The 24,069-nt window shown below is 39.0% G+C and overlaps 1 protein-coding gene across 2 annotated transcripts in view; it reads left to right on the top strand.

Moving 5' to 3' along the window:
• The first annotated feature begins 2,020 nt into the window (after positions 1-2,020).
• The window catches only part of SLC36A4 (solute carrier family 36 member 4), a 45,104-nt gene continuing 23,055 nt past the window's right edge, over positions 2,021-24,069 (top strand). The window contains exons 1-8 of one of the 2 annotated variants that reach the window (XM_043451819.1): positions 2,021-2,179; positions 8,680-8,803; positions 10,267-10,357; positions 11,569-11,657; positions 12,662-12,757; positions 15,106-15,190; positions 20,014-20,241; positions 22,331-22,429. In XM_043451819.1, the coding sequence (XP_043307754.1) occupies positions 2,128-2,179; positions 8,680-8,803; positions 10,267-10,357; positions 11,569-11,657; positions 12,662-12,757; positions 15,106-15,190; positions 20,014-20,241; positions 22,331-22,429 (864 nt within the window). In that variant the 5' untranslated portion in view covers positions 2,021-2,127. Of the gene's footprint in view, positions 2,180-8,679; positions 8,804-10,266; positions 10,358-11,568; positions 11,658-12,661; positions 12,758-15,105; positions 15,191-20,013; positions 20,242-22,330; positions 22,430-24,069 lie in introns of those variants that run through there. The other variant, XM_043451820.1, reaches the window with a different exon arrangement.

Raw genomic sequence — 24,069 nt, 5'->3', positions numbered from 1 at the left:
TGTGGAAAATTCTGAAAGAGATGGGAATACCAGAGCTTCTGACCTGTCTCTTGAGAAACCTGTATGCAGGTCAGGAAGTAACAGTTAGAACTGGACATGGAACAACAGACTGGTTCCAAATTGGGAAACAAGTACGTCAAGGCTGTATATTGTCACCGTGCTTATTTAACTTATATGCAGAGTTCATCATGAGAATCGTTGGGCTGGAGGAAGCACAGGCTGGAATCAAGATTGCCAGGAGAAATATCAGTAACTTCAGATATGCAGACAACTCCACCCTTATGGCAGAAAGTGAAGAAGAACTAAAGAGCCTCTTTATGAAAGTGAAAGAGGAGAGTGAAAAAGTTGTCTTAAAATTCAACATTCAGAAAACTAAGATTATGGCATCTGGTCCCATCACTTCATGGGAAATAGATGGGGAAACAGTGGAAGTAATGAGAAACTTTATTTTTGGGGGCTCCAGTATAACTGCAGATGGTGATTGCAGCCATGAATTTAAAAGACGGTTTTGAACTGTGGTGTTGGAAAAGACTCTTGAGAGTCCCTTGGACTGCAAGGAGATCCAACCAGTCCATCCTAAAGGAGATCAGTCCTGGGTGTTCATTGGAAGGACTGATGCTGAAGCTGAAACTCCAATACTTTGGCCACCTGATGCGAAGAGCTGACTCATTGGAAAAGACCCTAATGTTGGGAAGGATTGGGGCAGGAGGAGAAGGGGACGACAGACGATGAGATGGCTAGATGGCATCATCACCTCGATGGACATGGGTTTGGGTGGACTCCGAGAGTTGGTGATAGACAGGGAAGCCTGGTGTGCTGCGGTTCATGGGGTCGCAGAGAGTCGGACACGACTGGGCGCCTGAACTGACTGATCGTGGGCACAAGTCACTTAGCTGTGTGCTCAGTTCCTGCGGAAAATGGACAAGCGCATTAGATTACTGCAGAGGCCGACCATCTGAGTAAGAGAAGGTGATCCATGTATACCGCTTAGGAATATTTGACACTACATCAGCATTAGTTTTAACCTTAATTTCCTTTCAGCACTGTGGTAAGGGTAAGCATCTGTGAAGGGCACTGAATAAAAGTCCTTAAAGTGAGATTGACTAAAGGAAGTGCTTCTTGAGGGGACACTATAGCTCTAAACAGAGGCACAGAGAGATCAAAAGCCAAAGAGTGGTCAGAACCTCAACACGGATGGGGCAAATGCCCTCCTACTTCGCATTCTTTAAGGTACTTTATAGAATGATTGCTTGCGGTCTTGCTCAGTCCTGTCCTGTCGAAATCTCTGCGACCCTATAGGCTTTGGCCCATCAGGCTCTTCTGTCCATGCGATTTTCATGGCAAGAATATGGAGTCGGTTGCCATTTCCTCCTCCAGGGGATCTTCCCCACGCAGGGATCAAACCTGTCTTGGCAGGTGGATTGTTTACCATGGAGCCACAGAATTCAGAATGCTGCGTGTGTGTGTGTGTGTGTTAGTCGCTGAGTCGTGTCTGACTGACTGACTGAGATCCCATGGACTGTAGTCCGCCAGGCTCTTCTGTCCGTGGAATTTTCCATACAAGAATTCAGAATGCTAAAGCCTTGCAAATACACGGGGCTCCTCAAATTTAAGTTCGTAGTTATGTTTAAAGGCATCCTCGCCGCCCCTGCCTGGTGGCCCAACTGGTAAAGAATCCGTCTGCAGTGAGGGAGACGTGGGTTCGATCCCTGGGTTGGGAAGATCCCCTGGAGAAGGGAAGGGCTCCCCACTCCAGTATTCTGGCTTGGAGAATTCCGTGGACTGTACAGTGCAGGGGGTCGCAGAATCGGACACGACTGAGCGCCTCTCCCTTCCCCGCCCCCGCGCCGTAAGGCCCAGGTCTCCGGTCGCTCTGAGAGGTCCCCAGTTGTCCCCGAAGCGGCTCCGTCCCGGTGTCCCCGCCCGTCCTCAGCTCGGGCTCCTCTCCCTCGGGCTCCCTGCCCGGGCGCTCGGCGCGGGCTCGGCCGGCCCACTGCCCAGTGCGCATGCTCGGCGGCCGGGAGGCGGGAGGCGGGCTCGTTCCGCCGGCGCCCTCGGCCTGCAGCCGGCCACGCAGCGGCGGGAGCGCGCTTCCCGGGGCGGCGGCGTCCTGGAGACCCCCGAGCGATGGAAGCGGCGGCGCCGGCGGCGGCCGAGGCGGCTGGGCGCGAGGAGCTCGGTGGGTGCGGCGTGGGCGCGGAGGCCCGGGGCTCGCCTTCGGCCTCGGCCCGGGGGTGCGGCGCCCCGCCGCGCTGCCCGCGGGTCGGGGTGCGCGGTGCTCGAGCCTCGGCGGGGTCGTCAGTGGGCTGCTTGTGGGGCGAGGCTCCTGGGGGCGCGGGGCTGGCGTGGGTTCGAACGTGAGAGCAGCCAAGTCCCCGGACACCGGGGCGGACCGAGGCCGCCGAGGGGACTGACTTTGGGGTCCGCACCTGCGCAGGAGAGCGCGCTCAGGCGGGGAGCCAGGCCTGCAGAGGGTGTCAGAGTGAGTGTGTGTGAGACAGTGTGCGTGTGTGTGAGAGTGACAGTGTGTGTGAGTGATTCAGTGTGTGTGTGACTGAGTGTGTGTGACAGTGTGTGACTGTGTGAGTGACAGTGTGAGAGTGTGTGTGTGATTGTGTGTGTGTGAGACAGTGAGTGTGTGACCGTGTGAGAGTGTGTGTCCGTGTGTGAGACTGTGTGTGAGTGTGTGTGTGTGAGACTGTGAATGTGTGTGACAGCGAGTGTGATTGTGTGAGTCAGTGTGTGTGACTGTGTGTGTGAGAGTGTTTGTCTGAATCAGTGTGAGAGTGTGAGTTGAGTGTGTGTGTGAGGTCGGGTGGCGTGCACTGAGTGTACGTGTCAAAGGCAAACCACAGCCTGCGCTGTGACTCGCAGTTTTTTTCCAGCGATGCTTTAAGGAAGTTGTCACAGATGGGCTTTTCAGAGGAGGCGCCAGGATCAGGAACACTAGTGAATCCTTAATTTACTCTCCGCCCCCCTGGGTGTGGCCAACGCTCTCAGATCAGATGCATACTAGCAGTTGACTGACTTGGCAAACTTTTGTTTCCCTACTTTCCTTTGGTGTCTTATTTTGGCCACAGGGAATACACAACATTGTTTATGGTTTCCCGCTGTCAAAAGGAAAACAAAAGTAGAGATCGGAGTAGTAATATTGTTCCTCCCAGTTATAAGCATCGTATTAAGAAGATTTGTAATTCGTTGTTAAATCATTAAATGATTAAAAAAGAAGTTGAAGTAATTAGCCTCCAACTAATAAAGAAAAAAAAAGAGAAAAAAAAAAAAAGAAGTTGAGGGAATTCCCAGGAGGTTGAGTGGTTAGGGCTCCTCCCTTCCATTGCAGAGGGCACGGGTTCCAACCTTGGGTCCGGGAGCTAAAATCCTGCCTGCGCCTTTAAAGGAATACTTTATTATAGTAAGAAGTAGACATCCTGTAATACTGTGCACTTTGCAGTTGATTTCTTCATGTCACAGTAATGGTAGAAATAAACATTGCGGTATTGAATGTTTACTGTGTGTCAAGTAGTGTAAGTGCTTTTCCTACGTTTTCTCTCCTTTAATTCTCAACAATGATGGGTGAAGTAGGTGTAATTATTATCCCTATTTTATAGATACAGTAGTTTTAAGCTCATCAATGGTAGTACCCAGATAGGAACCCAGGTTTATCATCTGTTCTAAGTTCGTTAATAACCCAACCCAGTGAGGATGTTGTGTGTTCTCATGCATTACTGGTAAAAGCCGTGTAACATATTTGTCCTTAAAAATGCACATATTGTTTGACCCAGCATTTCTACTGCTAGAAATATGTCTCCAGGAAATGTCATGAAACATATCAACAGATGTTCATTACATCATTTATAAAAGAGAAAAGCTGGTGACTATTTAAATGTTCAGTTAAAGGAAGTTGTTTAGGTAAATTGTGATATAGCTATATGGTCCTATGCTGAATAGCCATTTAAAGTCACATGGGAAGATATTTGCCAGATATATTTTTACTAACTGAAAAAATTTTCTAAATTATTTTTTTAAAGTTATGTCTGTTCATTAATTCAGCACATATTCATTGAGCTTCTGCCATGTGCTAGGCACTGCTTTAGGCATTTGGGATACATCTGTGAACAGCACAGATCAGATCAAGATTCTTGCTCTCATGGAACTTACATTCTAGTAAGAGGAAGCAGACAGTAAACAGTAAGACTATTATCAGTTAATGTGTATGTGTATGCTCAGTTGCGTCGGACTCTTTGCGACTCCATGGACTTCAGCCCATTAGGCTTCTCCGTCCATGAAATTTTCCAGGCAAGAGTCCTGGAATGGGTTGCCAATATCCCGGGGATCTTCCTAACCTGGGGATCGAACCTGAGTCTCTTGCATCTCCAGCATGGGCAGGCAGATTCTTTACCACTGGGCCATAATTATTACATTAGGCTAAAAGTGCTATGGAAAAAAAGAATAGAGTAAGAGAAATCAGGAGTGAGAGTCAGGCTCGGCAGTTTATAGTATTTTATGAAGTGGCCTAAATGGGCTTTATTGAAACAGTGGGATTTGAACAAAGACTTGACAGAGGTTAGGGGATTAGTCAAGTGGATATCTGAAGACAGACTAGTACAGGCAGAAAGAACAGCTGGAGTAATGACAGAAATAGCAAGAAGGGCCTGAAAGCTGAAGCAGAATGGTCAAGGTGGTGATAAAGCCAGATTATGTAGTGGTGTGGACATCCATGTAAAGCCTTTGGCTTTTCCTCTGAGAGAATAGGGAGCCAACACAAGGTTTCAGGAGAGGAGAGACATGATTTGGCTTTAATTCTAAAGGATCACTCTGGCTGCTGTGTGAAGAATAGACTTAAGGGGGCAAAAGTAGAAGCAGGTTACTTCAGCAATTCAGGAAACAGATGGACTTGTTCTTCACAGCAGTGTGGTAGCAGCGTGGAGAATGGAGAGTAATGGTCAGACTCTGGGTATATAAAGCAGAACCAGAGTGATTTCCTGACAAGTTAGATGTGGAGTGATGGTGCAACGGAGGAGGCAAGGATAACTCCAGGGACCTGCGTGCCTGGAAGAATGAACTGCCATCATCTGAGATGTTGTGGTGGTTTTATAGTATGTCTACAAATTCTTTGATGCTTCTCTCTTCTAGAGGAGGAAGTTAATTTCCTTCCCTTTGAATGTGGGCTGTATTTAGTGACTTGTTTCTAATGAATAGATTATGGTGGAAATGATGATGGAATCATGGAAATGGTGGCAGTGACCCCAAAGCTGGGTCCTGAAAGGCATTGTGCCGCGCTCTGTCTTTTGGATCAGTTCCTTGCAGGGAAGCCAGCTGCCATGTTGTGAGGGTACTCAAGCAGCCGTAAAGGGCCCATGTTTCATGGAACCGAGGCCCCCTGACATAGATAGCAAGTACAGATGGTTAAAGCTGGGCGGAGCAGGCTTGGTGGTGAAGGTCAGGAGTTTAGTTTGAGGCTTGCTAAGTTTGAGATGTCTGTTAGACATGAAAGTGCAGATGTTGAGTAGGCAATGAGATTTATGTCTAGAGTTAGTGAGAAGCCCGATCTGGAGATAAACATTTGGAAGTCATCAACATGTAGATAGTATTTAAAGCCGTAGGGCTGAATAAAAATAAACTGAAGTGAATTAACATGTTTGTTTATACTCTAAAATGTTGCCAGTGGTAGTTTCTAGGCAACAAGGTCATTTTAATTTAAAAAAATTTGCTTATCTTTATATTTTCTAATTTTCTACAGTGACCAAATATTATTTGATTTAAAAAAGAATTTTAAAAATTTGGTGGCTATGTGAAAAGCACTAGTAGAGTTGTTAAGATACAGGTTTCCTTGAGCTTAAGGTCCACATTTTATTTCAGAGCAAATAGGAACCTGTGGAAGATTTTGTGCTGTACATATGTTCTCTGCCTCAGAAATGGATAAAATAGTTAACTGTTCCTATGTTATATATGGTAGTATATAGATTTAGGTGGCAACATTATGTTATTTTTTAAAAAGGATGCTTTCTACTTTATTTTAGTTTATCTATTGTCAAAATATAAGTGGCTTCTTTTGCTATTATGAAAGTAAGGCAAGGGGAGGAGCCAAGATGGTGGAGGAATAGGACAGGGAGACCACTTTCTCCCCTACAAATTCATGGAAAGAACAATTGAATGCTGAGCAAATTTCACAAAACAACTTCTGATCGCTAGCAGAGGACATCAGGTGCCCAGAAAAGCAGCCCATTGTCTTCGAAAGGAGGTAGGACAAAATATAAAAGATAAAAAGAGAGACAAAAGAGCTAGGGACGGAGATCCGTCCTGGGAAGGGAGTCTTAATAGAGAAAGTTTCCAAACACCAGGAAACCCTTGCACTGGCGGGCCTGGGGGAATTTTTTGAATCTCGGAGGGCAACTTAACTGGGAGGAAAAATTAAATAAAAGTAAGGCAAGTTTATTACTTTCTTCTTATTTTTTTACATTTTCCAAAGAAAGAAAAAGGTACTCACGCTTTCATTGTCTGTATATATCCTTGTTAACTTATTCACATTTTGTATTATTTCCTTTCTTTAATTTTTATTTAACTTTTAAAACACCATTGCACTCATGCTGTGATTATCTAGTTTTTTCTTCCTCAGCAGTTGATATATTATCTCTGTTTTGTTCAGAGTTTGAAAGCCATAATTTAATGTCAGTGTCATAGTTTACAAAGTGGATGTACTCTAGTGAATTGATCAATTTCCTGATTGTTACACATTTAGGTTGTTTCCAAATTTTCAGCAAAAATTTTGTTTTGATTAACATCTTTGTGCAGAAATCCTTTTCTTCATATACTACATTTGCAGATGTGGGATTACTCAGTGAAAAGGATAAATATTTTAAAAGATTTCAATTTATATTGCTGAATGAATGTGATTGTTCTTTATTCTGATGATAACTGGAAATTTCAGGTTGATTTTAGGTTAGGAAATTGAGATTGAAAAGAGCATAAAAACAAAGCTAAAGAATCTTCCAGTATCTTAAAGCATAGCTTTACTCTTGTGAAGACCTGTTGTACTGAGTTCCAGTTAGCACTAGGATAATGGCAGCTGCCTCAATCTTAATCTCTCCACCTATCCTCACCCGAAACCTGTTAATTCAACAAGATCACAAGAAAACACATTTATGAAATTATTCTTTTAGCATAGGAGACCAAGGATACCACAAACTTCAAATAATCTGTAGATAGAAAAATAAACAGAATTTCCAACAGAGATCCTTTTGCTGCTGCAAACATGGAGAGTGGAGGGGTCTCTGTGGAGAAGAGGAGAGGGAGCAGGAGGCTTGGAAGAAGCGCCTTGGAGGAAGGCGCTTGAAGGAAGAAAATCTCCTTCAGAAAGGGAAAGTGTAAAGCGTGGTATATATTTATAATGGAGTACTACTCAGCCATAAAAAGAATGAAATCCTGCCATTTGAACAACATGTATGGACTTGGAGGACATTATGCTAAGTGAAATAAGTCAGACAAATACTGTATGATATCACTTATATATGTGGAATCTAAAAAATACACCAAAAATAAAAATAAAAATAAAAAATATACCAAACTAGTGAATATAACAAAAACGCTGACTCACAGAGGACAAAATAGTAGATACCAGTGGGGAAAGGGAAGCAGGGAGGGGCAATATAGGGTCAGAGGATTAAGAGGTACAAATTATTAGATATAGAAGCTATATGTACAAATGTAACATAGGGAATATAGCCAATATTTTATAGTAACTATAAATGGAGTATAACCTCTAAAAATTGTGAACCACTATATGTATACCTGTAACTTATGTAAGACTTTATTTTTTTGGGCTCCAAAATCACTGCAGATGGTGACTGCAGCCATGAAATTAAAAGACACTTACTCCTTGGAAGGAAAGTTATGACCAACCTAGACAGCATATTAAAGAGCAGAGACATTACTTTGCCAACAAAGGTCTGTCTGGTCAAGGCTATGGTTTTTCCAATGGTCATGTATGGATGTGAGAGTTGGACTGTGAAGAAAGCTGAGCGCTGAAAAATTGATGCTTTTGAACTGTGGTGTTGGAGAAGACTCTTGAGAGTCCCTTGGACTGCAAAGAGATCCAGCCAGTCCATCCTGAAGGAGATAAGTCCTGGGTGTTCCTTGGAAGGACTGATGCTGAGGCTGAAGCTCCAGTACTTTGGCCACCTCATGCGGAGAGTTGACTCATTGGAAAAGACCCTGATGTTGGGAAGGATTGGGGGCAGGAGGAGAAGGGAACGACAGAGGATGAGATGGCTGGATGGCATCACCAACTCGATGGGCATGAGTTTGAGTAAACTAGGGGAGTTGGTGATGGACAGAGGCCTGGCGTGCTGCAATTCATGGGGTTGCAAAGAGTCGGACACGACTGAGCGACTGGACTGAACTGAACTGAACTTATGTAATATTGTATAACAATATTTAAAAGCTTTTAAATTAAAAGATAAAAATATGATTGCCATTTATGTACTCAGTATGATTTGATGCTAACAAGAGATAAAAGTTCATTGGATTATTTCTTCACATTTTCCATACCATAATTATATCATCATTTACTATAAACCTTATGGAGACAAACTAGAAAACATGTTGCAGTGAATGCTTACTCTTTTCACTTTTAACTCAGTTTTTAAAATGATGGTGAAGTACTTTTTTTTCTTTTTTAAGATATGGATGTTATGAGGCCCTTAATAAACGAGCAGAATTTTGATGGGACATCAGATGACGAACAGGAGCAGGAGCTTCTGCCGGTTCAGAAGCATCACCAGCTTGATGATCAAGAGGGTATTTCGTGAGTAATTAGAGTTTAAATGTCTTTCTCTTTTCATTCATTGTATATTTTGTAATCATCTTCTATAGACCAGGCACTGGATACTGCAGAAGTCACAAAGATGAGTAAGACATAGTCCCCACCCACAAGACATTTATAGTTTATTTGGAAAGAAGAAAAACATCTAAATTATAGAGCAGTGTATAGGAATCACTGCATGATGAAAGTGAAACTCTCTCAGTGGTGTCTGGCTTTTCATGACCCCATGGACTATACAGTCTATGGGATTCTCCAGGCCAGAATACTGAAGTGGGTAGCCTTTCCCTTCTCCAGGGGATCTTCCCAACCCAGGGATCCAACCCAGGTCTTCCACATTGCAGGTGGATTCTTTACCAGCTGAGCTACAAGGGAACCCCAAGAATACTGCAGTGGGTAGCTTATCCCTTCTCCAGGGGATCTTCCTGACCCAGGAATCAAATTGGGGTCTCCTGCATTGCAGGCAGATTCTTTACCAACTGAGCTACCAGAGAAGCCTCCTCACTACATGATAATGCATATAAATGCTATGAATCTTGAAAGAAGGGGGATTGGATTGGGAGGAATAGAATTTTCAGAGAAGGGGCTTCTGCAATGTTTAGGAATTAGACTCTGGGAAGTAGGCAGTAAACAGTTCTTTATGTTGAGTGAATGGTGTGAAACAAAGTCATGGTCTCAGGAAAACAGTGGAATATTTTTAAAATCTTTTTTGTTATTTTGTTATCATTAATAGATTTGAGTAAGTTGTTATTCTAAGATAATTTGACAGTTAAGCAAAGTAACATTTTTATTGACCACAGAAGAACAGTATAAACTAATAAAAATTTTAATAAGCATTTTTTTTCAAAATTAAAAGTTTGTACCCTTCTTCTTAGTTTAATTTGTGTTTTCTTGGCCAAGAGACTCTCCAAATGCCTCTTGGAATGCTTTCTTAGGTGAAATCCCTTGGGAGTTCATGATTATAAAAGCTGATTAGTATTTATCTTACTTGATGATATACACAGTTTTAAAAATTGTATTTTTTTCTTTTAATTAACTTCCTCTGAGGTTGATAATCATAGATAAACTATGTTTAATGTCATGATTGCATAGTGCAATAAATTGCTATCTCACCAGCTTAGCTGTATATAGTATTCAGCATTGTTCTGAATATCATAGCAGCAAAGAATCTTATGAGAAAATTGCCTTTATTACTCTAATATGTACAAAAATACTTTCATTTAACTCATTTAATCTCCATAATAACCCTCTGTATTCTGCTTTTAAAGCACAAAGGAAGGACTTGAACCAAATATAACTTCTGGCTCCTTCACCTTCTGGTTGAATGGAAATGTTAGTTTGATTCCTTGCCTAGATTAATTTTTAGTTCTCTTCTGATTCTAAAACCATGGTCATGTAATTTTAATAGCTTTTGTTCTAAAATGTTTGTTACAACTTCTACTTTTCAGATTTGTACAAACTCTTATTCATCTTCTTAAAGGAAATATTGGAACTGGTCTTTTAGGACTTCCACTGGCAATAAAAAATGCAGGCATAGTGGTAAGACTCATCTTTGTAATCTCTAGCTAAAATACAGTTACCAGTTTTAATTTACAGCAAAAATTAGAGCAAGTTAACATCTAGCCTAGTCAAATATAACCTGGTCAGGTAAAAACTAGATAATTGTTTAGCTATTGTTGTTAAAATTATATGAACATGATAATATCTAAGTAAAAACGAGAATTAATTACTCTTTTCATTTCTACCGAATTACTTGTTTACAATATTTGACAGATCCTAAATCAATATCTGATTTTTCCAGGTATGGTTAGATCTTTTTAGTTTTTTGGATTTTCAGGAATTTAAATAATACAGTCATAGCAACAGATGTATTTATAGAGTATTAGTATTGGTGAAATTTTATAGTTTTTTAGATTCCAAATAAAATACAAGTTTTCAGGTTTTAAGAATAATAGTTAAAAAAAAGAATAACAATATCTTTTGAAAACAAATATTCAAAGAGTTTGCTGGAACCAATTATTGTAATTATAGAGAATCCTGATAGGGGAGAATTCAATTATGGACTAATGAAATTGTATTTAACATTTTTTAACTGATGAATTTTCTTAAGAAGAGTTTTAATTATCATATTGGACTTTGTCCATCCTAATTTAGAGAAACTGAAAAATTTCTGATTATAAAAATAACTTTGGTGATGTTTTGTCTGTCAGTAACCTACGAATCACTTTAATTTTAGTAAATGAGTACTTGAAATTTTTATGTGCCACTTTTTCAAATAGTTATTTTCTAGGCACAGTTTTTCACGTGTGATTCTCAACAAGCAATGTACAGAAGAAGTAGATTGCCTACAATCCCAGATGATACAGTGCTTTTTAGTAACTTAGATAATGTTTTATGGTTCTGTGTACTTTTACTGGTGGGATACCAGTTGTCACAGACTTGCCGTCTGATGTTAAATATCATGCTGTATTCTATTCTATTGTGTTGCATGTCTATAGTCTACATTCATAGGTTTTGATAGTCAAGTTGATAAGAGGTAATCATATATGGTTGTCTTAAATATTACTGAATTCTTTCTGTATCAAGTCCATTAATTTCTATTATGCAAATGACTCTTTAATCATTTTGTCAACAAATATTTGTTACTGAAAATTTGTCAGGGACAATTAATAGTCTGTTATTTCATTGTTTATAAAGGTAATTTAATTTTTATTAAACTTAAATATTTAAAACTTATGTTTTCCCCACAGCTTGGACCAATCAGCCTCGTGTTTATAGGAATTATTTCTGTTCACTGTATGCACATTTTGGTACGTTGCAGTCACTTTCTATGTCAGAGGTAAATGTGAATTTGTTAAGTCTATTTAATTTACTTTAAAGCTATATAGTTTTTAAAGGATAAGATAGTCTTATATTTCTGTTGTGCTTTGCAACTAGACATTGTATTGCCTATAATCTGTTACATAGACAATTCTAAGAGAATGATTATGGAAAAAGGTAGCATTTCATATGATTGAAATCTGGTCAGCATAAACATACTTCTTTTAAAAGTAGTGAAATCGAATTTTTTTTAATATAGTGTAAATGAAAAAAATCAGGGAAGATACATGGGGCAAAAGGAGGTAGCAGGGCTACTTTTAGTTAAAAAATAATGGTCATTTTGTTACTAATTTCATTTTGGGTGTAAGACCTTTTATGCTCTTTGCTGATATATGGGTTGGTAGATAGTAAAATAATATTCTGTTTTATTTTTTTATCAAAATGTTTCTATTGGATAGTGAACCAACTTTTAAACAAACATTGTCTATTCTGGCAAACTAATATTCTAACTTTAACTCACTTTTGTTGTTGCTAAATGTTCTTAAAACTTTAGGCAGGTCATTTATGATCTTTAAATAACACTGTATACTTGAAAAAATAGAAGAGAGAACGTGGCTATTATGATGACTAAATAGGGTAATTTATGTGACAATATATTGTAAAGCCCTCTATGGGTTTTTTGAAATAATGCTGTTATAAGAATGGAATAATTTAGGCATGAACAGTGTAGTTGATGTTTTTAGATAATTGAAGTATTTAAATCAGGGAAACACAAATATTATGTTATATGAATTCAACAAATATATAAACATTAACAGTGGGTTAAAAACTAATATATTGGTTAAAAAGATATATAAAAACTTTAAATTTCATGAGATGACTTTAGAAATATGCAAATCTCCAAATTTCAAAAACTTCTCTGTCAGTGTATAGTCCATTTATTGATGTTCTTTTCAAGAAATGGATTTATGGAACAATTAAAATTTTTTCTTTTTCATATGCATGTATGTCATTAAATTTCAGGTTTAAAAAGTCAACATTAGGGTATAGTGACACTGTGAGTTTTGCTATGGAAGTCAGTCCTTGGAGTTGTCTGCAGAAGCAAACAGCATGGGGACGGTAAGTACTTCTTATGTTATTAATATCTAGTTATCAATATAGGTATTTTAGTCTGATAAAGTACATTAATAGAAGAATAATAAAGTTGGGGGAGAAATAAGTTTTAGAGTTAAATGGATTTGGGTTCAAATTTCAGCTCTTATCATTTTACAAATTTATGATCTGGGTCAAAGAATTTTTATTTTATTTGAGTTTTTTCACTATCAAGGGAGTTTACAATCATACTTCACAGAATTATAATGATAGTTGAAATAAAATGATATTTATAAAGCACCTAGCTAACCTATGACATAATCATGTTCGATAGTTTTTAAGTAAAGGAAGAAAAACAAGAAAAATGTTGCAGTCTCTATTTCAAATAAAATTGTAGTGTTTAGCCCATACTCATAAGACATCTGAAGTATGTATTTTAATATAATGTTTTTATTATTGTATAGTTTAAATGTAACTTTATTGTTGGCAGACATGGCTAATCAAAATCAGGTGAATTCAGGACTGGAAAATAAGCATAGGCAGTTTACAGCATGCTAACCAGGATACAAATAATGTGTGTGGTGGAAGTTAAAAGAAGGAAAAGGATGGTATTAGTAGAGTGGTTTATGGTTTGATTTTCAGGAAGTTAGATGTGTCTGTGAGCTGCTCAGAGTTTCCGGCCTGATAGACTGTGCGGGAGAAGGGAGGAAGCAAGCCCAGTGCCCTGGGGACTGCCTGCAGGACCCCATCTTCCTCCTCCTCCTGCCAGTCTAAAGGCAGCTTTGTCTGCTTTTCCTGTCTAAAAGAATAGCTTTCAGACAGAAGCAACTGGGATAATTGTTGGTAAAGGGTACTAAAATCAAAGGTGAGTGAAGAGATCTTAAAGAAATACTTAAATGTAATTCACCAGAGAGAAGAAATTTGAATTCATTTCAAGGTACCAAGATTACTTGCACATGAGATCCCTGAAGAACCATGAAGAAAGAGAGTTATGGCAAGAATGAAAGCAGGCAAGGGCCCTTCCAGCTTCACACGGGAGGAGGAGGGTTTGTTGACTTTTAGACTAGACTGCTTGATAGCTTGACACTAATGGTCAAACAAGAGACTATAATGAGTTAGTAAGATCAAGCTCATTGTTACTAGAGCAATAGGCAGACGTGTGGACTGTATACTAACAATATGTAGGCAGACTTTTAACTTGATTATAATCATACCCAAATAACGCTAATTTGGCCAGTGATTTCCCTTCCCCACTTCCATACCCGCTGTGTTATGTGGCTTGAATTGTTTAGAGTATCTAAAAAACTGCACAGAGCTAAGTCTCTGGTAGAATGATAAGGGCCATGCCCCCAGTCCTTTCCCATTTCCTATTTTTATTAGTGATTTGGATGGTATGTAATATGCTTATCTGTTTGCTGGGAAATACAGTAGGTTGGTCTGAAAAAGATCTTGAGAAACAGGAGAGATGGGCTTAATCTAATTGATGAAATGTTTTCATGAAATCACTTTATAGATAGATACTCTTATTAATCTGTTGAATTTCAGAAGTAAATAATGGGAAAATTGGGAACTTTTAATTATTAGAACTTTTTTTGCTCAATAATATGTCTAGTGATATGCAGATCATAAATATGTGCTCTTTGCAGAAAATAAATATTTTAAGCAAATAGAAAAAAGTGGAAGCAGTAACAGGTTTTATTTTCTTGTGCTCCAAAATCACTGCAGATGGTAACTGCAGCCATGAAATTAAACGATAGTTGCTCCTTGGAAGAAAAGCTATGACAAATCTAGACAGCATATTAAAATGCAGAGACATCACTTTGCTGACAAAGTCCATATAGTCAAAGCTGTGGTTTTTCTAGTAGTTGGGTCTGGATGTGAGAGCTGGATCATAAAGAAGGCTGAGCACCAAAGAATTGATGCTTTCGAATTGTGGTGTTGAAGACTCTTGAGAGTCCCTTGGACTGCAGGGATATCAAACCAGTCAATCCTAAAGGAGATCAGTCCTGAATGTTCATTGGAAGGACTGATGCTAAAGTGCCAATACTTTGACCACCTGCTGTGAAGAGCCGATTCTTTGGGAAAAACCCTGATACTGGGAAAGATTGAAGGCAAAAGGAGAAGGGGGTGGCAGAGGATGAGATGGTTAGATAGCTCACTGACTCAGTGGACATGAATTTGAGCAAACTCAGGAAGATAGTGAAGGTCAGGGGAGCCTAGTGTGCTGCAGTCCATGGGGTTTCAAAGCATTGGATGTGACTTAGCAATTGAACAACAGCAACATTATGAAATGTTTTAAAATAGTTAAAAGGGAAAAAATACATTGACATTTCTTCAGCTCTTACTAATGCTTATTTGTGGGTATCCTTTTTTAGGAATGTGGTTGACTTTTTTCTGGTGATAACACAGCTGGGATTCTGTAGTGTGTATATTGTCTTCTTAGCTGAAAATGTGAAACAAGTAAGTGTCTTTCTCCAGTTTTTGAAATCATTTTCTTCTGATGCCATAGTTATGGCATCATATTTAGATATGGCATCAAACATAGATGGTTTGCAGTCTTGGTAGAGACTGTCAGTTTGAACAAACATGCAAAGCACTGAAATAAAAAAAAAGCTCTCCTTTTAGCACAATGCCAAAGTACATTTCTTTATGTGCTTTAACTGATGTTGGCCTGTATTATTCTTACTTTACCCTCTGTTTTTATTTAGTTATTTTAATCAATAACTTTTATTAATTATCCACATGTGCATGGTACAATAGTAGGCATTACTCAGTAATCTAGAGTACTTCTCTTGTAGGTATTTTAATGCAAAGTCATGTGAATATGTGTTCTACAGAATCTGTATGTATATATCTAGTATATATTTGGGCTTCCCTTGTGGCTCAGCTGGTAAAGAATCTGTCTGCAATGCAGGAGACCCAGGTTCGATCCCTGGGTTGGGAAGATCCCCTGGAGAAGGGAATGGCTACCCACTCCAGTATTCTGGCCTGGAGAATTTTGTATAGTCCTTGGGGTCGCAAAGAGTCAGACATGACTGAGTGACTTTCACTTTCACTTTCAAGTATATATTTGACTCACTTTTCTAAGTATAAGATAACTTCATTTTATATTTAGACAAAGATTTGGCAACCATTTTTTGTAAAGGTCTAGATAGTAAGTATTTTCAGTTTTGCAGGCCATATGATATCTGTCTCAACTCAGCCGTAGACAATAATACATTATATGTGGCTGTATTCCTATAAAATTTTACTTGCAAAAATAGATGGTAGGTTTTGGTCTGGGGGCCATAGTTTGATAAAGTCCTCCTCTTAGATTTTTAATGGTGGAAAGGGTCACTGAGTCTTTCTTTTATAAATAACAGAGTTGATGCTTTTATCAGCATTATTCATCATTGATGATGTGCTTTTGCTTTTACAAGTATTTAATTCTTCAAGTCACATAGTTTTAGGATTACTGACTCAGTTAAGAGGCTATTTTATGTCAAGATAAGATATCCCATTTTAGCAGTCATTTACATAGAATATAATGGAAATGGTGCCTTTCTAGGACTGTGCAACATGGTAGTATTGGATCTTTTCTATCATCCCTTAAGAGAGCTACCAACAAGCTTGACTTAAAGTTATAGATAATGCTCATAATGCTTTATGATCCTATATTTATCAACTGTGATACATATCCTCTAATTTTTGCAACTGCACTGTAATATAAGTATTATGCTCATTTTATGAATGAGGATACAGAGTCTCACAGAGCATGAGCAGTGTGCCCCAGTCATGTGAACTAGGCAGAGACCTAAATGCCTCATACAACTGCCACACTACTGTTCTTCCTAGGGCAGGACATTGACTTTACTTGTGAGTGTGTGTATATAAGTACATAAAATACATATCTGTAAGCTCAGGATTGGTGACTTTCTCCTATGAAATGTTATCAGTTGCCTCCAATGTTGAATGGAAGAATTTAACTCATTTGCACATATCATAAGGCCAGGTAGAAAAAGTGACTCTCTGGAAGGTAAGGAGAAGCTTGCAGTTGATAGAAAGATGAAAGTTCTTTTGCAGCCAGAAAAGCAATATGGAAAAAGACATTGAGACAGATGTGAGAAAAGTTGAAAGCAATGTTAAGCACCTCACCTTAGCAGCGCAGACAGATGATCACTGAAACAGCATTATCAGAGATTGCCCCTCTCTGCAAAAGTGTCCTCACATTTGAGAGCAGTCTCCAACAAAAGACACACAGGTTGATTAAACGGTACTAATTGCTACTACTTTTACAGTTAAAACCTGTAAGGTTATTACCACCTTTATCTGCCTAAAACTGAAGGTTCAGTATTACATCGAACCAAAGAATTAAAGAGTTTAGTTCCCATGCGGAGTTGTGCGTCTCTTGCTCTGTAGCTGCTGCGTGGCTATGGTCCTGTTAAGCCACTGTGGACAGTTGGCGGGGTGAGGTGCTGTGATGCTTCCAGTGATTCTGGCCCATCGTGGTTATAGAAGCTTCTTGCTGATCTCACGTTAAAATGCTCAAGAAAATGTCAGGTAGACAAAATAGTGTATGTGGGTATGAAGAATAGGGAAGGGCTATTATATTCAGGGGAAAAAAATATTGTGATAACCAAAGACCATGGACTTCAGAGTCAGAAGATCTGAATTCAGATGCATGCTCTCAGTTTTAACTTACACTTTGGGTAAGACCCTCTTATCCCTGGTCAAGCCTCGATTTCCTTATTTGTAAAATAGGATCAATAGCAAAATCTCCCCATGTTCCTCATAACCTTATTGTGAGGCTCAGCTGATGAAAGATTTGTGAAAGCCTTTATACATGCATTATGCATTTTATATGCAGTATGCAAATGTAGCATTTTATAGCTTTAATTCTGCATTTTAGCTTTGCTGAAGAACATCATCTGCCTTTGGAATTTTAACCATTAAATCACTGAATTGAAAAGTTAATAAATTGTAGAATTTAGTAAATTTGAGCTCTACATGGAAGCAACTGAATTTAGTAATTTTATCTTATAATATTTATTTCAGTGTTTTGCATTTTGGTAAACTTGTGAGAGCGTAGGAAGCCCTATTAGATAGCCAGTCTCTGTCTCTAGAGGGCACCGAAGGACTCAAATGTTTACCTGAATCTTGCTCTGGGTATGTATCGATACTTTTATTTTACTTTATTTTTCAATCTCGAAAATTTCCTATAACAGTCTTTCTGCCAAAGAATACTAAATTATTATGAGAGGTTTGTGGTAGAATTGATGTGAAATTCCCAAGCACCTAACAACTCAAGCAGCCCTTTGTAAAATTGGTTATATGACTACTTTTCTATTGCCAGGAATCCCTGATAGAGCTTAACTCTGATCATGGCCTCATCTTGATTATGGGAAGTACTTCTTTGAATACCTGTACTTCAGAAGTATTTGGCTGTAAATAATTTGATGACAGAGAAAATCGGGTCAACAAATAAAATATCTTCTTAAAAGCCAAGTGATGTAAACAATCAATTTTGCTTTTATTTCAAGTTATAGAAGATAAAATAGAAAGTTTTAATGGCCAATTATAAAATAAATGAGAGCTGTGCATTTCTTAAATGACACATGGCATAACCTGAGAGTCTGTTAGTTCAGTATGAGTTGTAAGTTGCCAATATAACTTAAAACTAGTAGGTATATTCCCTGTAATTTAAGATGATATGTACATTTGTCGTGACACTAAACATTACTTACTGTGGATAAGGGTAAAATTAACCCCCTGGATTATTAATCATGTCAGGATTTTGTTCTGTACTTCTGACTTGTTGGCCTCCTAGTCCTGTATTTCGGGGGAGAGAGAGCGATGTCATGGAAGGGACCAGGGGCTCCTTGGGCAGGCCCTCTTTGAGGCTTGCAGCGTTTTGATGAGGTGAACGTCTACCTGTCACACAGTAGATTCTTGGGTCTCAGACCTGGGTTTGAATCCTAGAACCACCACTTACTGGCTTGATATTACATAGATTTTTCTTTCTTACTTTCCCTAAACCTCAGTTTCTCAACTATAAAATGGAAATTAATATTACCACCCACCTCAGAGACTTGTTTTGAGGATTAACTGAGATGTTGCATATAAAATATTTAGTTCAGTACTTGACACAGTGTATATAAAGCATAATTTTCTTTATATTTCTCCTTCATGAGTATAAGTTTTTGGAAGTTTTTTCCTCCACTCTTCCTTATTCTCCTGGTAATCTCCTGGTAATAGGTTCATGAAGGGTTCCTGGAGAGTAAAGTTCAGTGCCTGACACATAGAAAGTACTCAGAAAATACTTGCTGTTATTATTATAGGTTTTGGTTCTTAATTTATATATCCAGAGACATGATGATGTCATTATGTTCAAAGGAGGGTACAGTGTTTGGGACAAATAGATTTTCACTGATATTTTTATTTTAGTATGATCTGCCTCTGCTGTGAGTTTTTAAGATTATTTTTAAAGTCCTCTATAATTTCACTTCTATTTTTGTAAGTTGGACTATTTGATTAATTGAATCAGGGATAATTTTTAATATATGGAGCCTATAAATTATGAAATCTCTTTTGGAAGCCAAATATTGGTTTATAGAAGTAGCTGAATAAATTTTGAGGTAAAGTTGGTTTCTCTTATAGAAGCTTTTTGCTCTGACAAAACTTTATTGTCTAGCACGCAGAAGATAACTTATTTTTAATAAATATATATTGACAGTGATACTAATTCAACAGTTGCTTTATAGAATACCTTTAAAATTGGGCTTTGATTTCTGAGTTTCATTTGGACTGCTGTACATTTCTAAAAGGCACTTGGAGATTGTTTTCTGCTTTGAAAAAACTGTTTTTTCAAAACTACCCCATGGCCAGTGGCCATTCTAGACAAGCATACTTCTGCTTTTGATTATCTCAGAAGCAGATTGAGCCTTTGCAGGCAGCACAAGCATCACGGTCACAAAGCTTCCAAATGGATTAGCAAGTCTGTCCTCATAAGTTTCTAGTGAATTTGTTTTCACAATATGATAAAGTTATTTTGCAAAGAAGACTATTCTATTTTAATTATCCTTTATATATATATATATATATATGTATATATATATACACACACACACACACATATATATATTTCTAGGTTGCTAGATTATCTTGAAACTGTTTTATTTATTGCAAAGGAATTTATCATAGAGTGTATGTAGATCATTGTTTTCTTTATATTTATCCTTCATGCTTATAAGTTAATGGAAATTTTTGTCTCCCCTCTTCCTTATCCTCCTGGTAATCCTCTATAGGTTCATGAAGGGTTCCTGGAGAGTAAAGTGTTTGTTTTGAATAGTACCAATTCATCAAGTCCATGTGAGAGAAGAAGTATTGACCTAAGGATATACATGCTTTGCTTTCTTCCATTTTTAATTCTTTTGGTCTTCATTCGTGAGCTCAAGAATCTGTTTGTGCTTTCATTCCTTGCCAACATATCCATGGCTGTCAGTCTTGTGATAATTTATCAGTATGTTGTTAGGGTAAGTATAACATGTTTTTAACTGTGTTGTATGTTTTTTAACAAGTAAACATTTATTTATTTATTTTTTACTTTAGAGGCAAAAGTGATGATAAGTAAAGACCCTACTTCATCTGTGTCACCTAGGAGATAAACAGGTTTCCTTTTGGGGGGTACTGCTTAGCTGAAGAAGTATATGGCATAGAGGATGAAAGCGTAGGCTTTGTAGTCAGATCTGGTTTTGAATCTTGGTCAGTATGCTTCTGAGCTGTATGGCATTGCCTCAGAATATAGTAATGCCTGCCCTGCTAGAGTTGTGAGATGCAGGAGCCTGCCTTAGTACACTGCCTCAATGAAACAAAGAATGCAACAGTGTCTTGTTTATTCCTTTAAGACTTAAACCAGTCACAGGAGATGGGAGTCTAGATGTGATGTTATGATTTTCTTTCACGCCTGAAGCTTTATTTGCCGCCACCGCTTCAGCTCACTGCCACTACCCTGGGCTGTAATCTCTTTCTGCAGTAACTGCAACTGAGTTCATCATCAGTAGTCTGGAGATACTTAACTCAGTTTCCTTAAAATAATCTGTTGAGAAGATCCAGGGGATCTGCAAATCCCTTAAAATTATAAGATTTAGTGTTTCTGTTTGTATATATGCATTTTCCACTGAGCAGCTGTATAACTTTCATCTCTCTCTGGGGCCAATGACTCAAAAAAGGTAGAGAATAAATCATCATAAATCTTTGACTCAGTTCAGTTGCTCAGTCATGTCTGACTCTTTGCGACCCCATGGACTGCAACACGCCAGGCCTCGCTGTCCATCACCAACTCCCAGAGTTTACTCAAACTCATGTCCATTGCGTCAGTGATGCCATCAAGCCATCTTATGCTCTGTCGTCCCCTTCTCTTCCTGCCCTCAATCTTTCCCAGCACTAGGGTCTTTTCAGATGAGTCAGCTCTTCCCATCAGATGGCCAAAGTATTGGAGTTTCAGCTTCAGCATCAGTCCTTCCAATGAATTTTCAGGACTAATTTCCTTTAGGATGGACTGGTATGATCTCCTTGCAGTCCAAGGGACTCTCAAGAGTCTTCTCCAACACCACAGTTCAAAAGCGTCAGTTCTTCTGCACTCAGATTTGTTTATGATCCAACTGTCACATCCACACATGACTACCGGAAAAACCATAGCTTTGACGAGGTGGCGGACCTTTGTTGGCAAAGTATGTCTCTGCTTTGTAATATGCTGTCTAGGTTGCTCATAGCTTTTCTTCCAAGGAGCAAGCATCTTTTATTTCATGGCTGCCGTCACCATCTGCAGTGACTTTGGAGCCCGGAAAATAAAGGTTTTCTAGACCTCTCTTATTTCCCCAATTAGTCCTGTGCTGTCACATTTCACTGTCTTTGTTCGTCCCTTTCATCGGCCTTGGTTCCACTTCCAGTCTGATAAGGCAGAGAACACAGGGTGGTGAGGAGACTTGGGGCAGCTGGAAGAAGTAGCCACTTTGGACCCAGACATCTTGAACAAGATGTGCAGATTGTGAGGGTTGGAACAAGGCCGAATGAGCCAGAGTCGAGGCTTGTGCATGAATAGTAAGGGTGATGGCAATTGTCAGGTCGAAGAGTGAAACCCTGAGCAGGAGCTGGGGAGCCGCGCAGGGCCATGCAGTGGGAAGCCAGAGCTGCGGAGATCTCAGAAGCCAGAAGCTCAGTGAGAGCAGAGTGGGGATGGGTTCCGCTGGACACTGTCAGCAGTGGTTGATAATGACTGCATGGCTCTCAGCCCAGATGTCGATATGCTTGCGTGTTTCCCGTTGTGGCAGGAGCCGTGCCCAGTGAGAACAGCCTGGGACTTACAGGTGGAAGCAGGTGATCAGGAGCATTTAGCTCAGCTGGAACATGTGGGCTCGAGGGAGACAATTGCTTCTGGCAGTAAAATCCTAACAGCTTGGCTACATTTAACATAGGATGCTTAAACTTTTTAGTGAAGGAATTATTCACATTTATAATCCACGTTTGCTAGTGTGAAGCTCATAAGTATATGATTTCACTCTTCTGCTTTAAGTTGTTTCAAACAAGTACGTAACTTATCATATTTTTTCTTTCTTTCTCCAGAATATGCCAGATCCCCACAACCTTCCAATAGTGGCTGGTTGGAAAAAATACCCCCTCTTTTTTGGTACTGCTGTATTTGCTTTTGAAGGCATTGGAGTGGTAAGGATTTAATTCTTTATTATTATTTTTTAAAATCTTAAGTCAACACAGAGACTTACTTACATTTAAAAATACATGGTTTTCTTTCCTGTTTCTGTTTATTTTTGTTTGTTTCTATTTTTTTATTCCTAGAAAATGATTTGCATTTTGGCATGATAATCTTGAATTATGGTTTAGTTCCTCTACTAACCAGGAGTTTCATCCATGTTCTATATTAGATTGTTTTCTTAATGTGTAAAATGAGAGCATTAGAATAGATGATTTTTAATATTTTGTTGTGAAAATTTTCAAACCTATATAGTGTGATGAACTCCTCTGTAAGCGTCACCCAGCTTCAAAAACCATTAACTCGTGGTTAATTTTGTCTGATCTATATTCTCTCTACTCTGTCAAGTCTGGGTTATATTTAGACAGATCCCAAACATCATATCTTATAGACTAGATGATTAGAAATGAATTGAAATTGTTACAAAGTTTACTATTACATAAGAAGAGTCAAACATAAATTCTTTTTAGATTTATGCATATCATGTTTGTTTTGTGAAATGATGTTATCATGAAGCTAATACCAAGAGATACAAACATTGTGCAAATTCTGAGATCCTAAATATTTCCATTCAAGATGCTTCCAGTTCAGGGAACTGAGCTTGTGGCCTAGTGGTTAAGACGCTGAACTTCCAGTTCAGGGGGTGTGGATTCGGTCCCTGGTTGGGGAGATAAGATGCCAAATGCCGTGCGGTGTGGCTAAAAAGTTAAGCAAAAGATGCTTCCCATTCATTGAAAGCCCAGAATGTATATGTAGATTTGGGCAAAATAGAATATTGCTGTTTGTGTGCTCAGTCAGTCAGTCATGTCCTACTCTTTGTGATCCCGTGGACTGTAACCTGCCAGGTTCCTCTGTCCATGGAATTTTTCAGTCAAGAGTACTGGACTGGGTTGCCATTTCCTACTCCAGGGGATCTTCTCAACCCCAGAGATCAAACCTGCATCTCTTGTGTTTGCTGCGTTGGCAGGTGGATTCTTTGACACTGTGCCACCTAGGAAGCCCCCATACTACATTTGATCTTGGTCAAAAGACCATGTCTTTTTGTCTTTTGATGCTGTTCATGGGGTTCTCAGGGCAAGAATACTGAAGTGGTCTACCATTCCCTTTTCCCTGGACCACTGGGTCCTTCTCCAGTGACCCAGACCCTGATGCTGGGAAAGATTGAGGGCAGGAGGAGAAGGGGGCAACAGAGGATGAGATGGTTGGATGGCATCACTGACTCAATGGATGTGAGTTTGAGCAAACTCAGGGAGATAGTGAAGGACAGAGAAGCCTGGCATGCTACAGCCCATGGAGTCACAAAGAGTCAGACATGACTTAGCAACTGAACAGCAAAAGGCCATAGCTTGTGTATCATCGTCTGATGGTTGGGTGTGGGAGCAGAACCGCTGATAAACATCTGTTTGTATGAATCGCAGACAAAACAGAACTGAGACAGTTTTCTGCGATTTTAGTTGGCTTTCTGCTCTCTGAGTTCTCCTTTACAGAATTCTTCCTAGTTCTTAGAGGTTCCATTTATCCCTGTTAGAGACATAATTGTAGATTTTCATTTCTGCTTTAGCTAGTAAGCCGTAGTTAGCTATTGGACATTTCC

Source organism: Cervus canadensis, chromosome 29 (assembly GCF_019320065.1).
Source record: "Cervus canadensis isolate Bull #8, Minnesota chromosome 29, ASM1932006v1, whole genome shotgun sequence".
Lineage (NCBI taxonomy): Eukaryota > Metazoa > Chordata > Mammalia > Artiodactyla > Cervidae > Cervus > Cervus canadensis.
This window is presented reverse-complemented; position numbering and strand designations above follow the sequence as displayed.